This window comes from Salvelinus namaycush, chromosome 28, assembly GCF_016432855.1.
Source record: "Salvelinus namaycush isolate Seneca chromosome 28, SaNama_1.0, whole genome shotgun sequence".
Lineage (NCBI taxonomy): Eukaryota > Metazoa > Chordata > Actinopteri > Salmoniformes > Salmonidae > Salvelinus > Salvelinus namaycush.
Genome location: NC_052334.1, coordinates 28,468,731 through 28,486,337, shown reverse-complemented (window position 1 = coordinate 28,486,337; position 17,607 = coordinate 28,468,731). Strand labels below are relative to the sequence as shown.

Below are 17,607 nucleotides of genomic sequence, written 5' to 3'. Positions count from 1 at the left end.
TGAGAAAAACCACTATATCGAACTTGTCTCGAGTGGTTATGCATATTCATGAAATGAGGCTAGTACCATAGAGTCGCTCTCTCCATTGAATACAGGCGGTTGACGTCAACAACCCTCATCGAGTATTCAATTATATACAATAATGAGATGTATCCACCAATCCAAAGAAAGGTTAAGCGGGATCTAGACCACCCGCTGTGCCGCTTTGTGGACAACGACTCCCATTGTTATGGCGGAGAGACATATATCGTGTCATTATATCCATAATCTTCGGTGTGGTCAAGATGGGAGTAGAATTTCACTTCCTGTATGTAACGGGTGTATTCACAACATAATCAAACGGAACGAAATGGACAGCGACCTAATTGAATTTGTCCAATAGAAACTCGTTTTCTTTGCAAAATGTTTTCCGTTTTGAGTAAATGGTTTCCGTTGCAAAACGTTTTGGACTAATGATTACACCCCTGGTACCCGACAGAGACACACCTGTGAAATGGAAAGATTTTGATAGTTTGTATAGAATAATCGACGACAGATACAGAATTTACAGGTGATACATTTTTGTTAATTCCAAGTGTTGTTTTTGAAGAAATATGGACCTATAAAGTTACAGAAGAGATAGATATTGGATTATTAATTTGCTACTCTTGACGTAATTCGTAGGCTACCTTTGAAATCAGGGAGAGAGAGACTACCGCTGACAAAAGTCCTACGTTTGTCTATAAATTATTGTGTGTGTGTGTGTGTGCATATGTTATCTTATTTAGCTCATGTTACGACTACTTAAAGAAACAATTTTCATTTTAATAATTGATATTTAATCACAAGGCATTCCATGCTATATGTCACGTATTTTAAATTGCTTATATCACTCTGTTTTCAGATCATCCGCCTGACTGTATTTGTGGGAAATTGTTTTCCTGGAATGTCTTGTAGAATGACCTCTCTCCAAATTGGATTGTTATTGGGCGCTTCGGTGTGTTGTATTATTTTCCTGGGGCACGCGGAGGCTCAGGCATTCGGGGAACAATGTTTGGAAAAGTTCAAAAAGGGCAGAGACGATTTCGTTCTCGACACCAATGAGTCGGTCAAAGACGGTGCGACTTTCATCGCTTCAATGAAAGTTGAGCGCTCCAATGACTGTATACGCTCCTGCTGCAAAGACACCAGATGTAATGTCGCTTTCATGGAGAAGGTTTCAGATGAGGGCATGATCAAGTCATGCTTTCTCTTTGACTGTCTATACAAGCAGACCTACGTCTGCCGATTTGTCAGGAAGAAGGGATTCCAGAACTACATCATAGACTCTGTGTATGCAAGTGATCTGGCAACAAATGGGTTCCCAGGTAAGATGGGTATCACTCTCACCCATCACAATATAGACACTCATCAAATTAACTAATTGAGTCTACTCATATATTTAGGGTTGGGCATGTCCATAATGAACTTCATGTTGACAGTGAACTGCCTACTAAAGTAATCTGAACACATACACCATTTGGCTACTGTATATTATTATGAGCAGAGAAAGCAACCCAAATGGGCTTTTGACTCAAACCACAAAGACAGTCCCAACAGCCAAGCCTCTTATCTCCAGAGGAGATGAAACCACCGGCTTAGAGAAGAGCATTACCCAGCATGTCCACACATGCCATGGCTCATTATATGGCCCGTTGTCACAGGTTTCTGTTTTTTGCTGCTGAGAAAGCTTTTTACAGAGGAGATTTGTATTGTGCTGTGAGTTGGATTGCACTCAGACTTGACTCCGAGTGAATATTGTATGTCAACAGGATGTAGTTGTTAATTGAACATGAGCACCACCAAACTGATGGATTTGCTTATGTTGTGTTGACACTCAAAACCATTCAAATGCCATTAAAGTTGAGCCTAGTCAAACTTAAACCAGCCATGATGTGTTTACTCTTTGCACAACGGTTTCTGACATAACAGATTGTCTTAAAGCTGCATGTATTTTCAGTATGACTATGTTGTATTGAATATGTGATGAAGGCTGTATTCAACTTTCAGATGAAGAGGACCATCCTCCAGTGGCCAATGGAGGTCCGGACAGAGTGGTGCAGCCCCATGAAAGTTTGACTCTGAATGGCATTGAGAGCAAAGATGACCACGAGATTGTCACGTACCAGTGGCACCTAGTGTCAGGCAACTCCTCCTCTGTCATAGAGGTGAGTGATGATGACTGGGGACATCAGGGGGCTCTGGTCAGTCATTATTGGGGTGTTATCTGATCATAGATTTCTCTCTGACTGTAAGAGTACATGAGATGGACAGGTCACTCTCAGAACACCAGAGATCACAATTAACTCAATTTCCAAAGTTCTGCCATACTAGACAACAAATTTAAACATTTTATTTCCTCGTCTCCTAGAAAACTAAATTCGATGACCAAGTGATCGTGTCCAAACTGACGTCTGGGGTGTACAAGTTCCAGCTGACCGTCACAGACTCCAGCGGGAAGTCCGATCAAACCCAGATCACCGTCCTGGTGCTCACCCCTGAGCAGTCTGAGGGTGAGTATGCTATAGTCTATGTGAAACACCTGCAGAACTCACCTAGCTACACAGTTTAACACAGCTGTGTTGGGGGTGAAGGGAAATTCATGCTGTATATTGAATTTCAATGCACTTCTACACAGTAAGTTGCCTGTGTAGGAAATCAAACTAAAGTGAAAATTATTTCTCAGAGCAGAGAAATGGTTGTTTCTTACGTGGTGAGACATTCCTCTTTTATGTTATATGTGGGATTGCATGTTAGTGTTAGTGTCAGCATGATGTGAAAACCACTTAGATCCCTGTATAAGTTAACTAGAAGTTTCCCTTATGCAAAGTCAAATGTCACCTATTTGACTGCCTGGCTGTGCTCCTCCATTCTAATGTCATAATGTCTTCTTTTATTAGTCACAGTTGGTTTATGACATTATTGTTTTGATCATATCACTTCTAACAGTCAATAATCTGCTTCTACATTTCACTGTGCTGAAGATACTCAACATTAAGGTCAAGTTTGATTCCAGAGAGTGTGTGTGTGTGAGTTTTTTAAAGATGAATAGCTATGTAGTTTCTGAGTACTCATGTTTTGTTCCTGACTCACATTGTGTCATACCAGACATGACTCACGTCTCCTCTATTTGTTTGTCTTTAAAGTGGCCTACATCAGTGATCTGTCATGTGTTAAGAATAGGGACACTGTGATAAACTATGTCCTTGAGGTGAGAAGGACTGATGCCCTTCTGACTATATTTGACACTGAACACACAATGCAAGTGAATGCAATATAAGGAATTACTTTGAAATTCTATTTTTTCTTCAAGTCGAGGAAACTGACTTTGCAGTTTGCATTTTGCTGTGAAGAAGAAATACCCCATTTCAAGTATAGGTGGTATGTTAAGTTCATAAATAATTTCTATGGCTTTCAAATGCTTGTTGATTACTTTTACCGATTGTACTGGTTTAAGTTGGGTTTATTACAACAAGACTTTATCATAATCATCACCTTTTCATGCCAACGTGACAGGATGTATTCATATTAAAATGATAAAAATCTATTTCCAGGTAAGCTCCTCTGATTCCCGTAGAACAAAATCTAGATTTTCAGATTTTAAAAGGCACCATTCACAAGTAGATTTGACCCGTCTTAGACATCTATAGCTCAAGCGCTACTTAAAACAGCTTAGCGTTGTTATTTTCCTAGTACCCGTTTCCTCATTGGTTGTGAGTTTGACAGAAAAACGGATATGTCCTCCATGAATGACGGTATGAGGTCATAACAGGATGACAACTCATTATCACACTGGCTTATACTTGGTAGATCAATAGTGTTGCCTGGCTGCTCATTATAGATTAACAGGGAATACTTAGGAATCAGACAATGGAGGGGTTCTCTCTGCCCTACCCAGTAACGTGAGAGTGTATATGGAATGGATAGACACTTCCTGGAAGTTCAGGAGAAACAGGAAATGAGAATGTGGTTGGCATGTTTTGACTTCACTCCCCCCCTTTTTAAAACCTGTCTGTCTGGTTTGAGCTTGGGTTTCACAAACACAAGCAAACTCTGTTACTGTATTGATAAAGACAGACTCTTGATATTCAAACACTTTGATGTTATTTCTAATGAGTCAGTTATACATTTTTGGAGCATGTTGGTCTCGCTCACAGTCTTAGCAGACTGAGCAGAGACTATTAACCATTCATTGATTCAGTTACCCATTAACAAGTCTCTACTCGGAATGGTGTAAGGAATGTTCCTCTGAGGAAAAGACCAATGTATAGCAGTGATCCCTGACGTGAGCCACCATAATACATTTATACCGAAATGGCTGCCTGCCTCAATGCTGGACGAATCACAATTAGAAATGCTAGAATAATCATAATTAAAGATACCCTCCCCTCTCAGCAAAACGATATGTATACCTTGACTCGTTCTCTACCTATAATGTTATTCTTAATGCATCAATTCACTTTTATATTGTAATGATGGAATGGCAGTGTAATGTAATGACTCATACAAAATAGTTTTTTTAAGTAAACAGGTTAGTTCTAAAGCATCAACCAGCTTGTCGTGAGATGTAAAGCTTGGCGTTGCACAAGAGGAACCACTTCCTCTGTCTGTGTTATATCAGTCATGTCTGCTTTCTTCCAAGATGCATCCAAATGTATCTTCAGTGGTTGATGTAGGCCTAATTTAAAGGAAAATTACCTAGACCCCCCCCCCACCTCTGATGCTTTAGTTGGGGCGGCAGGTAGCCTAGTGGTTAGAGCGTTGGGCCAATAACTGAAAGGTTGCTGGATTGAATCCCTGAGCTGACAAGGTAAAAATATGTTGTTCTGCCCCTGAGCAAGGCAGTTAACCCACTGTTCCCCGGGCGCCGAAGACGTGGATGTTGATTAAGGCAGCCCCCCCGCACCTCTCTGATTCAGAGGGGTTGGGTTAAATGCGGAAGACACATTTCAGTTGAAGGCATTCAGTTGTACAACTGACTAGGTATCTGCCTTTCCCTTTATCCTCCAGATCACTGCCTGGTCCCCAAGAAGGTGGGTCCCTGTCGTGGGTCCTTCCCCCGCTGGCACTACAATGCTGCCTCAGAAAAGTGTGAGGAGTTCCTGTTCGGGGGCTGCAGAGAGAACCTAAACAACTACCTGTCCCTCCAGGAGTGTACCAATGCCTGTGATGGTGTTTCAGGTACTGTCCAGATCCCTCTTGCCTCTCTAAGAACAGTTGGTTGATTGGTTGATTGGTTAATTGATTGGCATTTCCTTTCATGTAGTTATGTCCAGCGTTGGCAGTGGCAGAAGTGGGCCACTTCCAGCCCCTAGAGGTAAGACTAACCTGCATTTCATTGAATGTCTTCAGCTGTAGACCTTTTGGCTATGCATCCCACACTCATTGATACATGCTTGCAAATATACAGTGCCTAGTTAGTCTACACACCCCTAACCTTCAAATTTTGCTGCCTTAAAATAATAATAAATGCTATTTTCATACAGATCGACACAACGTACTCCACATTTTCAAAGTTATAGAACATTAGTAAAACATTTAATAAAATGTTAATTAAAATAATGTCTCGATTGCGTATGTCTTCACACCCCAGAGTTCATTCTTGGTCTAAGCACCTTTGGCAGCCATTACAGCTATGAATCATTTGGAATAATATTCTATGAACTTTGCAAAAGTCTTAGGGCAACATATGTCCATTGTTTCAAGCTCAGTAAATTTGGTTGGGGATCATTGATGGACAGCAATATTCAAACCTTGTCTCTGCTTTTAAAGTACATTTAAGTCAGGACTGAGACTAGACCACTCATGAACATTCAACACCTTTTGGAAAGCCATTCTGGTGTGTCTTTGGCATAAAAATGTATGTAATTGTCTCGCTGAAAATAAAACTCTGAGGTAGGTTTTCCTTTGACTTTTTACCTGGGCTTTGCTCCTTTCATATTTCTTTTGATCCTGAAAAACCACCAAGTTCTTGTCAATGACAAGAATACCAATAACATGATGCTGCCAATATAATACTTGAAAATACAGAGGGTTTCACTCTGTTGTATTGGATTTGACCCAAATATGTAGTTTTAATTTAGGCCAAAAAAGTTAATGTCTTTGCCATGTTGTCTTGCAGTGTTACTTAACGGCCTTGTTTCAAACAGAGTGTATGATTTGGAGTGGAGAATGTATGATTTGGAGTGGAGTTTTTCTTAACACGGGCTTCCTTTTCATTTTATCATACAGGCCTGTAATGTGGAATGAATGCAATGTTGCTGATCCCTTTGTATTTTCAAGTATTGTGGTTACAGCATCATGTTATGGGTATGCTTGTCACCAGCAGGGACTGGGGAGTTTGTTAGAATCCAAATAAATATATAAAAGGCTCAAAGCTCAGGTAAAAAGTTAGAGGAAAACAGGTCCCTGAGTTTTAGTTTCCCACGGGATAATTACACAAATTGTAATGCCAAAGACGCACCAGAATGGATTTCCAACCGGTGTTGAGTGTTACTGATTGGTCCAGTCTCCGTCCCAACTGAAAGTTGTTAAAAAAATCTTAGACACAGTTTGAATATTGCTATCCATCAATGATTCCCATCCATATTTACTGAGCATGAGCAATTTTGACAAAAACAATGGATATATGTTGCCGTAAGAGTTTTGTAGAATCTTATTCAAAATGATTTACAGCTGTAATGGCTGCCAAAGGTGCTTCCACCAACTATTAACTCTGGGGTGTGAAGACATACACAATCATGACATCCTCACTTATTTATTTTTGTAATTTTTTGTTGTTGTAATTGTGTGGATCAATGGGAATGTTTTGGGGGGGATTTTCATACAGATCTGTTTTACCGTTTAGAAATGAAAGCACTTTGTGAATCTAGTCCCCCCTCCTTATGACTTCTTCACAAGTATTTGGACAAATTTGCTTATAGTGTATCAAAGTAGTCAAGTTTAGTATTTTGTACCATATTCCACACAGACTACATGAAGCTTGTGATTCTACAAACGTGTTGGATGTTTTTGCAGATTGTTATGGGTTATATTTTGCCCAGTAGTAACTGAATAATTTCCAAGTGAGTAGATTAGATGTTTTTGACCACTTCTAAATGAATCCTGATAATGCCATGATTTAAGAAAATGAATGAATCATGAATAATGATGAGTGAGATGCCGTTACGAGGCTACAACAAAACATGCTAATCTCTCACCATTACCAATAACAGGGGAGGTTACATTTTTTTTTGGGGGGGGGTTCACTTACAATACTTACAATTAAAGTGACTCCAAAATGGCACAAGACATTATTCATCATTCAGTTCCTATTGGGCAAAACATAATTTAAAACACACCGCAAATGCAATCAACAAGTTTGTAAAGTCACAAGCTTAATATAGTCATTGCATGCACTTTGATACATGAAAAATGACATCTTCAAATGGGGGGACTAGATGCATGAAGTGCATTCATTTCTAAATGGTAAAACAGACATGTATGAAAATACCCTTGAATAAAAGGTCCCATTATGTACTGTCGCCTGATATGAAACATTCTATGTCAAATCTAAAATGCTGGAGTATAGACACACAATTAAAATGTTTAGCTTTACTGTCCAAATACATATGGGGGGGGAATGTACCTGTTCATTGAGACTTATCGGATGCATGGGTTAGCTGTGCACTGCATCATGTTTCTCTGTATTGAGTAAAGGTTACTCTCACCCTACCTGTTCTGTTCAACTGTGTTGTTGTGTTTAGAGGTGTGTGGGATCCCCTGTGGGTCAGGCCAGTTCACCTGTGCCAACGGCTGCTGCCTTGACCAAGGCCTGGAGTGTGACAAGGAGCAGCAGTGCAGCGACGGCTCAGACGAGGAGAACTGCGAGTACTGTGAGTGCAGGCTATGGCTATGCAAACCAACCCTAATTTACATACAACACTTAACCTTACCTTACCACTGATCTTACATTACCAGTGTAGCCATGAAGTGATACTGCTGGGCTGCTCATTGTTTGTTGACATGTGAAGTTGCTAAACTCTTGTTTTCTTCCTTTCACCAGTGAACGACAAGTTCCGGATTCTACTGCAAATTCCTGTGGATGAACAGAAAGGTTATTTGAGTTTTACTGTTTTGAGTCAGTAATAGGATCAATCTAGGATATTGTTTTTGAGTTAACTGGTCACCTATGGTGCTCCTTACAAACACTGATTTGTCTCACACATTCTTTCAACCACAGTTCGCTGCACAGAGCACCCCAAAACGGGACACTGTCGGGACAGTTTTACCAAGTGGTACTACAACCCTCTCTACGAGAAGTGTTTCCGTTTCAACTATGGTGGCTGCGACGGGAATGACAACAGATTTGACACTGAGGATTCTTGTATGACGTCCTGCAAACTGGTAACAGGTGGGTTTGTTTTCTGTAGCCATTACAACACTTTCAACTGTTTTTAAAAATGGTTGTAGTGTTATATTACCCTTTGAGACCATAATGATGAGAACTGAAGGGAAGGTTTGAGAGCTATGCTCCCATGTCAGCACCCCTACATTGTGTACAGTTGAAGTCAGATGTTTACATACACCTTAGCCAAATACATTTAAACTCAGTTTTTCACAATTCCTGACATTTAATCCTATTAAAACTTCCTGTCTTAGGTCAGTTAGGATCACCACTTTGTTTTAAGAATGTGAAATGTCAGAATAATAGTAGAGAATTATTTATTTCAGCTTTTATTTCTTTCATCACATTCCCAGTGGGTCAGAAGATTACATACACTCAATTAGTATTTGGTATCATTGCCTTCAAATTGTTTAACTTGGGTCAAACGTTTCGGGTAGCCTTCCACAAGCTTCCCACAATAAGTTGGGTGAATTTTGGCCCGTTCCTCCTGACAGAGCTGGTGTAACTGAGTCAGGTTTGTAGGCCTCCTTGCTCGCACACACTTTTTCAGTTCTGCCCACAAATTATCTATAGGGTTGAGGTCAGGGCTTTGTGATGGCCACTCCAATACCTTGACTTTGTTGTCCTCAAGCCATTTTGCCACAACTTTGAAAGTATGCTTGGGGTCATTGTCCATTTGGAAGACCCAATTGTGACCAAGCTTTAATTTCCTGACTGATGTCTTGAGATGTTGCTTCAATATATCCACATCATTTTCCTGCCTCATGATGCCATCTATTTTGTGAAGTGCACCAGTCCCTCCTGCAGCAAAGCACCCCCACAACATGATGCTGCCACCCCTGTGCTTCACGGTTGGGATGGTGTTCTTTGGCTTGCAAGCCTCCCCCTTTTTCCTCCAAACATAACGATGGTCATTATGGCATTTCTCCAAAAAGTGCGATCTTTGTCCCAATGTGCAGTTGCAAACCATAGTCTGGCTTTTTTATGGCGGATTTGGAGCAGTGGCTTCTTCCTTGCTGAGCGGCCTTTCAGGTTATGTCGATATAGGACTCGTTTTACTGTGGATATAGATACCTTTGTACCTGTTTCCTCCAGCATCTTCACAAGGTCCTTTGCTGTTGTTCTGGGATTGATTTGCACTTTTCACACCAAAGTACGTTCATCTCTAGGAGACAGAACGCGTCTCCTTCCTGAGCGGTATGACGGCTGTATGGTCCCATGGTGTTTTTACTTGCGTACTATTGTTTGTACAGATGAACGTTGTACCTTCAGGCGTTTGGAAATTGCTCCCAAGGAAGAACCAGACTTGTGGAGGTCTACAATTTTTTTTCTGAGGTCTTGGCTGATTTCTTTTGATTTTTCCCATGATGTCAAGCAAAGAGGCACTGGGTTTGAAGATAGGCCTTGAAATACATCCACAGGTACACCTCCAATTGACTCAAATTATGTCAATTAGCCTATCGGAAGCTTCTAAAGCCATGACATCATTTTCTGGAATTTTCCAAGCTGTTTAAAGGCACAGTCAACTTAGTGTATGTAAACTTCTGACCCACTGGAATTGTGATACAGTGAATTATAAGTGAAATACTCTCTGTAAACAATTGTTGGAAAAATTACTTGTGTCATGCACAAAGTAGATGTCCTAACCAACTTGAAAAACCCACAGTTTGTTAACAAGAAATTTGTGGAGTGTTTGAAAAAAACGAGTTTTAATGACTCCAACCTAAGTGTATGTAAACTTCTGACTTAAACTGTATATCAAGAATACTGTAGCAGTGTATACTAACTCGTATTGTCTGTTATCCTTACTATGTGTTCAGAAAAGGATGTCTTTGAGAGAAAGGAGTCCTTTGAATACCAGGACACTCAAGGCCATACAGGTAATTCTCTTTATTCAGCATTTCTTCTGTAGTTACCTTGTGAAGATGGGGCCTTTGTCCCTTAGAATGAATTGTGCTCCTTTACAATCACTCAAGTCCATGGAAAAGACACCCTGACAATACTCCTTTTTAAATCCAATTCTTCCACCCCATCAATTTTAAGGGACCTGGGGGTCAAAGCTGGTCACAAATATCTTGAGGTGATGATGACGCTGTCTGCTTCCCTGCCCATTCTCTTCACTTAATTCAGACACCATGAATGTTGCACATGATTGATCGTGTCTGTTGTCTAGCTTTTGCTGCCCTGGCAATGCAGGCTTCTTTTTATATAGTTATTGGCTTACTGGTGTGTGTGTCTTCATGCCCATCCTCTCTCAGGCATCATAGCGATAGCCGCACTGCTTGGCCTGGCCATCATCATACTGCTGCTTGTTCTATGTTACTGCTTCATGAAGGGCAGGAAGAAGCAGCCTCAGCGGGTACCCATCAACGGCACCCAGGTCTACACCAAGGAGGACACAGAGCGCCTTGTCTACAACAGCACCACCAAGCCCATCTGACCCCTAACCTTTGACCCCACAGGCCAGCCATTAGTGTTACCTTGCAAAGATATTCAGACCCCTTTGATTTCTTCATTTATTATTATTTTTTAAATTCTTCAAGCTCTGTCAAGTGTTGCCATTTAGTATTTCAAGCAGATTTAAGTCAAAACTGGAACATTCACTGTCTTCTTGGTAAGCAATCCCAGTGTAGATTTGGCCTTGTTTTGTAGGTTATTGTCCTGCTGAAAGGTGAATTCCTCTCTTAGTCTCTGGTGTAAAGCAGACTGAAGCAGGTTTTGCTCAGGATTTTGCCTGTGCTTAGCTGTATCCCGTTTTATTTTTATCCTGAAAAACTTGCCAGTATTTGCTGATGTAAAGTATGCCCATACCATGATGCAGCACCACCATGCTTGAAAATAAGGAGGCAGTTAGTTACTTAGTGATATGTTTTGTTGGATTTGCCAAAACATATGGCTTTACATTTAGGCCAAAAAGTGGGTTCCTTTGCCATGCTTTTTTTGCATTATCACTTTAGTGCCTTGTTGCATACAAGATGCATGTTTGAGTATATTTTATTTGCTATATTGATGTTATTTTCACTGTCATTTACGATGTTGTTGATCCATCCTCGGTTCTCTCCCATCACAGCCATTGAACTATTTAGCTGTTTTAAAATCACCTGTTCTGCAGCTCAGTTCAGAAGGATGACTATCTTTGAGGTGTCTGGGTAGTTTAATACATAATGCCCAGCATAATTATTAACTAGACAATGCTTAAAGATATATTCAATGTCTGATTTGTTATTGTTACCCATCTACTAATCACTGCACTTTTTATTAGGCTTTCGAAAAGCTCCCTGGTCTTTGTAGTTGAATCTGTGCTTACATGGGGGACAGAGTAAGGGTTAGCCATAATTACATGGACAGAGTCCATGTAACTTCTTGTGATTTGTTACGCCTCATTTTTCTCCTGAACTAATTTAGGCTTTCCTAAACAAAGGGGCTGAATACTTATGCAACGACTATTTTAATTATTGCATTTTTATACGAAAAAAAAGCTTTTTTCTTCCACTTTGATATTAGAGTATTTTGTATATATTGTTGACAATTATTGTTTTTTATTAAATCTTTGAATCCCATTGTAACACAAAATGTGAAGAAATCCAAGGGGTCTGAATACTTTTGCAAGGCACTGTATGTGAACCTTGGAGGGTTTTTGTGTCGGAGTATAGTCTGTTTTATTTTCCACAAATACAGGCTTCTCTGTTTGCTAAGAGCTTTTCCTTGTTGATGTTGTAATGTAGGCCTATGAGATTTTATTGGAGCTTGACACCACTCCGGAAAGATAAAGTGGCAGAAATTCTTCAAAATGTGACCCTTGTGTTTTGCCATTTTTTATTTTTTTTTGCATTAGCCTTTCGGAATTCAGATGGTTGGTCACTAATTCTGCACTCAGGGTATAATGGTCCAATGATTAAATCAACAAATCTGACTATTATTCATGTAAATTGTTGACATAATGATATCTGCCGCTATTGCTTACTAAATATTAATTTGTTATTCTTCTTATGTTTTAGGCATTTTTTGTTTGTGTTGCTGGAAATATTGTACATGGTTAACACCTTTTGTCTTAACTGTTAGTTAGAGCAAGTTATTTTACTTTTGGAGTTTATTTTCTGATGATGAAAATGGATATTTCAGAAGGAAACAGAAGAGGGGAAACTTAAGCCAGTTTGTGCCTCATGATGGTAGTAACATGAAAAATATACTCCTTTCAACATTTTCCCCAAAAAATTGTTAACACCTTTTTATATATAGTTTTATCTATTTTACCATTAGGTCTCAAATCCTATATAAAATTATACTAAGGTTACCAGTATGTGTTTGTTCTGAAGATGAGGCATGCTAGTCTGAATTTGTTGCTTTTTCAGCACATTATGATTAGTATCACAATGTAACTGTACTTTGTTTAACCCTTGCTTTTACTGTAATTTCACATTCCATCATCTGAGGTTAAACGGGCAGTACCCTTTTGTCCATAATAATCTCATCATATAGGGCAGGCTATACCCGCACTGTATCTGCAAGCTGTTGGCTAGAGTCCACGAGCCAATTGTGAGAAAAACAGTAGAGTTAAATGCGATGGAAACCCATTTAACTTGTATTTTTTATTTGGGACATGGGAATTTAAGCGCAAAAGGAACTTTTATGTGCATGACATCATCACGCACAGCCTTTTATCTGCAACAAATATATTTGATTGGAATTTAGCTCTGGTGGGAAAATGTGCATATAGTTTTTATGGAGATTTTGTTTTGTTTTTTCGCATGAAAATCTTTCACCAATTGGATGGAAACTTCCGAGGTCGAAATAACTCTGAAATTGTGAAAATGATGATAATGCCCTTTTTGTGTATGAACTGTTTGAAAAATGACTTGTATTTCAGCCTGTTCAGGTGGAATGGGACTTTTGGTCCACATCATGTCACAATGTGATGTGATTTATAATAGACCAATGACTGTTTATCTGGGTAAGGAGGTAGGTTATAGACCACCATCCTATCAGCCAATCAGTGTGTATGTAAATATCTTTGAATTTGTTTCATAAAGCCCACACAATCAGACAGAGTATTTCAAGGGCCAAAGGAGGTGCAGGGAATTAAATGATAAAAAATATTTTGATTAAATAATCAGTGATTTATTAGACATACAGCGATGATTTGAAAAATACAATTACGAAGACTGCATGAGGGCTTTAACATACAATAAATGTAATCATGAAATGAATACGGTTTCTCCACACTCGCACATTTGGTAAATGTTTGTAATGAACTTTAATAACCTGGCAAACATTCCTGAATCAGAAACAGTTCAACTAGTTTTGTGTCATAAGCGGTAATATATGATGGGCTCTTACCTATTTACCCAACCATTACCAGCAGATGTAAACATTGACTTTAATGCACAGCCCCCCCTGTAGGACTAAATCTAGTCAGTTGTAATTTCATCAACTACCAGAGTGAGGTGCACCATTTATACAGTCCCTGCTGACAAGATGTCCATTTTAGGACAGGACATCCTTAGTCATTGTTATGTAGATTAGCTCAGTGGTTACATTTCTCAATAGAAGCAAGTCTGACAGGTTAAAGGGAATTCTGAGGGGAATACAGAAAAAAGTACATCCCTTTACTACTAGCCACAAGTGAGTTGTTCCTTCAATTGATTCACTCCAGTTATGTCTGCCATTCTTTGTAGGGATCTTTTACAGTATAGGGAGGGACTGGGTACCCTCATCAAAAGATCATAAGACTTAGTGATGGTGTGTGAAAGTGGTTTATTAACTTGTCATGTTGCCTGCCTGGGCCCTCAGGAGTAATCCACACAATTGACTGAGAGGAAGAAAGAGGTTGAACATGCTCTTAAGTGTGTCAGTTTACAATGGGCGGATAAGGACCGAGTTTAGGCCTAAATATTAGCTTGTGTTATTTTGAATAAGGGGATTGGTAGAAACTTGAATTTGTGACATTTTCCAGATGCACATAAACAGTGATGACCTGACGTTAAAAGAACACATTTATTTCAATACATAAACAATCGGATAATATTCACTCACTATTTGAGGCAAATAACACAAATAAAGACAAATCCTAAATTGGACAATTTGAGACGACAAATTTTACCACTCTCCCGTTTAAGATAGCGTGCTCTGGAAGTAGGCGGTCTTTGACCATGCTCGCTGTACTTCGCTATGCGTTCTGCTCAGCTGTGTATAATCAGTAGAGGACAACTGGGGATGTGCGGAGTATTTCTGTGTTTGACAATGTGAGTTGATCTATGGAAAACAAGGACTTGGAAAAGTAAAACCAAATTCATAATATAGTCTACTGAAAAACTACAGCTACACTTTCAGAAGTTCACAGGGAGACGACTACACACTCAAACAATTGGTAAGTGTTTTTAATGAACGCTAATAACACTTCTGATCCTGAATGAGAAACAGTTCGACAGAAAGAAAAAAAGTCGGACCTCGAATTTCCCTATGATGAATACAGCATACGAGTGTATGGCCGATACGTCGATTTTAGAGCGCGTGTTTTTTTTGCATGCCCATCAAATTATTCAATCGAAGCCGCAATTGTAGTGGTAAATTCCTGCACCTCAAGACCGTCCTTGTATTTCTTCAATTCCATAACTATGCAGACGGGGCCTTCATGACACACATCTGCCAACCTGTTTTGACAGGATGAATGGTGGAAGAGTAAAGTTTTATGCTTTAGGCTATAAAAACCAAACCTGAATAGTCCACTTTACATGAGAATTTCAAATTAAGGCTCCTATCCAGTGTCATGCCAGTCGTCACCCCTCTCTCCAACAGGTAGGTGGACCCTGTGGAACTTCACAAGATTTATGCAAATTCTGAAACATATGTCTTAAACTCAACTGCCAAGGGTAAGAGTTTCGGGAACTGATCAGTTATATTTGTTCTAAACACTTTTTTTTTTTTGACTGAATTTTGACCAGCTGTAGAGATCTGTAGGCTTTCAAAAGTCACCTTTACTGGATGGAGACATCTGAGACCAATATAGCGTATCAACTAGATTTATATTTTGCACTTGGATGAGTCTTAAACATTCCTACTATTTTCCTAGTTTATTAGTTGTATTGAAATCGCTTCTTCCCAAGTTACTCATTATTGACAATCCTTGACCCAGTGAACCCAATTGCTTCAGCTGATGGGTGTTACAATGGAACAAAGAGGTCCTGACTGCAGGCTGTTTATAATCAAAGGAAATTTCCCAGCAGTAGTTGCACTGGAATTAAACAAAATTAAGGTTAATGAAAAGTCAATTTGACTTGTTTGGGCAAACATTTTTTTCTAGAGGCAAGCTGAAGTCTACGCACCTTCGTCAGTGATTGGTCAACAGTAGGGATTCTTCAATCAAGTCTTCGTCATTCAACGAGGTACAACTCGTTTTCATGCACATTTTTCATTGAGAAATACTACACCAAACATACAATTGCATGACTAAGATATCCTTGGCAAAAACTCAAATGTCATTAATTGATGTTAAATTAATTGACTATTTTGAGGAAGTGTACACAGGCTACGCTGTCTCAAAATGGACAAACAGAACTATTGTTCTTTTTTCCCCCTCGTTTGTAAGCACACTCTTTCGGTTCGCCTAGATGAATTTGGCTAGCCGCCAGACGAACTGAAGTATGCTGACGCCTTTAGTGGACATTTCTCTTTTGCCAAGATAATCCATCCAGCTGACAGGTGTGGCATATCAATAAGCTGATTTAACAGTATGATCATTACACAGGTGCACCTTGTGCTGGGTACAAAAGACCACTCTTAACTGTGCAGTTTTGTCACCACACAATGCCACAGATGTCTCAAGTTTTTAGGGAATGTACAATTGGCATGCTGACTGCAGGAATGTCCACCAGAGCTCTTGACAGAGAATTGAATGTTAGTTTCTCTATCATAAGCTGTCAACAACATTGTTTTAGAGAATTTGGCAGTACGTCCAACCGGCCTCACAACCGCAAACCACGTGTAATTGTGCCAGGCCTGGATGCACATCCAGCTTCTTCACTTGCGGGATCGTCTGAGACCAGCCACCTGGGCAGCTGATGAAACTGTGGGTTTGCACAACTGAAGAATTTCTGCCAAACTGTCTGAAACAGTCTCAGGGAAGCTCATCTGCGTGCTCGTCATCCTCGGCAGGGTCTTGACCTGTCTGCAGTTCGGCATCATAACCGACTTCAGTGGACAAATGCTCACCTTCGAAGGCCACTGACGCACTGGAGAAGTGTGCTCTTCACGGATTAATCCCGGTTTCATATGTACGACAGCGTGTATGGAGTTGTGTGGGCGAGCGGTTTGCTGATGTGAACTGAGTGCCCCATGGTGGGGGTATGGGGAGGCATAAGGTACGGACAACAAACCCAATTTGCATTTTCTCTATGGCAATTTGAATGCACAGAGATACCGTGACGAGCTCCTGAGACCCATTGTCGTGCCATTTATCCGCCACCATCACCTCATGTTTCAGGATGATAATGCACGGCCCCATGTCGCAAGGATCTGTAATCTGAAAATGTCCCAGTTCTTCCATGGCCTGCACGCTCACCAGACATGTCACCCATCGAGCATGGTTGGGATGCTCTGGATTGACGTGTACGACAGCGTGTTCCAGTTCCCGCCAATATCCAGCAACTTCGCACAGCCATTGAAGAGGAGTGGGACAACATTCCACAGGCCACAATCAACAGCCTGATCAACTCTATGCGACAGAGATGTTGCACTGCATGAAGCAAATGGTGGTCACACCAGATGCTGACTGGTTTTCTGCACCATCCCCCTACTTATTTTAATTTTTTTAAGGGATCTGTATTCTCAGTCATGTGAAATCCATAGATTAGGGCCTAATGAATTTATTTCAATTGACTGATTTCCTTATTTGAACTGTGTAACTCAGTCAAATCTTTGAAATTGTTGTGTTTTTATATTTTTGTTCAGTATAGATAAATTATCACTCTATGGAATGGACAACACTCTTCATGGGGGTCCAAGTAGAAAGCACTTAACCTACTTCCATTGAATATCTTCAGTACTGGGCATCAAGGGCAACACTGGGTGAAGTGTCTTATGGTTCTTCTGGGAGGAGATGCACTGTTGTTCCTTGTCGGTGGCACAGACGGGTACGTCTTGTTCTCCACTAGCCTGTTGTACACATGCAGCTTGTTGTATGTACACATTACACAGAACACTGGGTT

At 40.1% G+C, this 17,607-nt stretch overlaps 2 protein-coding genes across 7 annotated transcripts in view; both read left to right on the top strand.

Annotated features, from left to right (window-relative positions):
* The first annotated feature begins 220 nt into the window (after nucleotides 1-220).
* LOC120023463 (kunitz-type protease inhibitor 1-like) lies at nucleotides 221-10,993 on the top strand. Of its 2 annotated transcripts, XM_038967481.1 has the most exons (11): nucleotides 222-550; nucleotides 884-1,346; nucleotides 2,029-2,186; nucleotides 2,390-2,531; nucleotides 5,029-5,199; nucleotides 5,285-5,335; nucleotides 7,764-7,892; nucleotides 8,063-8,113; nucleotides 8,240-8,410; nucleotides 10,225-10,284; nucleotides 10,663-10,993. In XM_038967481.1, exons 2-11 carry the CDS (start codon nucleotides 926-928, stop codon nucleotides 10,842-10,844), a joined length of 1,536 nt encoding a protein of 511 aa, XP_038823409.1. In that variant the 5' UTR covers nucleotides 222-550; nucleotides 884-925; the 3' UTR covers nucleotides 10,845-10,993. The 2 variants fall into 2 exon arrangements, with proteins under 2 accessions (XP_038823410.1, XP_038823409.1); XM_038967482.1 differs by lacking the exon at nucleotides 5,285-5,335 and having other exon boundaries at nucleotides 221-550.
* Nucleotides 10,994-14,611: 3,618 nt separating this feature from the next.
* The window catches only part of LOC120023097 (pleckstrin homology domain-containing family G member 3-like), a 45,641-nt gene continuing 42,645 nt past the window's right edge, over nucleotides 14,612-17,607 (top strand). For 4 of the 5 annotated variants that reach the window (XM_038967068.1, XM_038967066.1, XM_038967067.1 and 1 more), the window contains exons 1-2: nucleotides 14,612-14,771; nucleotides 15,705-15,786. The gene's annotated coding sequence lies outside the window, so the exon portion shown is untranslated. The remainder of the gene's footprint in view (nucleotides 14,772-15,704; nucleotides 15,787-17,607) is intronic. The other variant, XM_038967065.1, reaches the window with a different exon arrangement.

Bases quoted from the DNA above. Each gene is read 5' to 3' on its own strand.
- LOC120023463 (XM_038967481.1), top strand. From the start codon at position 926: ATGTCTTGTAGAATGACCTCTCTCCAAATTGGATTGTTATTGGGCGCT. The intron at 5,336-7,763 runs GTAAGACTAACC...TGTTGTGTTTAG, and splicing joins GCCACTTCCAGCCCCTAGAG to AGGTGTGTGGGATCCCCTGT. The intron at 10,285-10,662 runs GTAATTCTCTTT...ATCCTCTCTCAG, and splicing joins GGACACTCAAGGCCATACAG to GCATCATAGCGATAGCCGCA.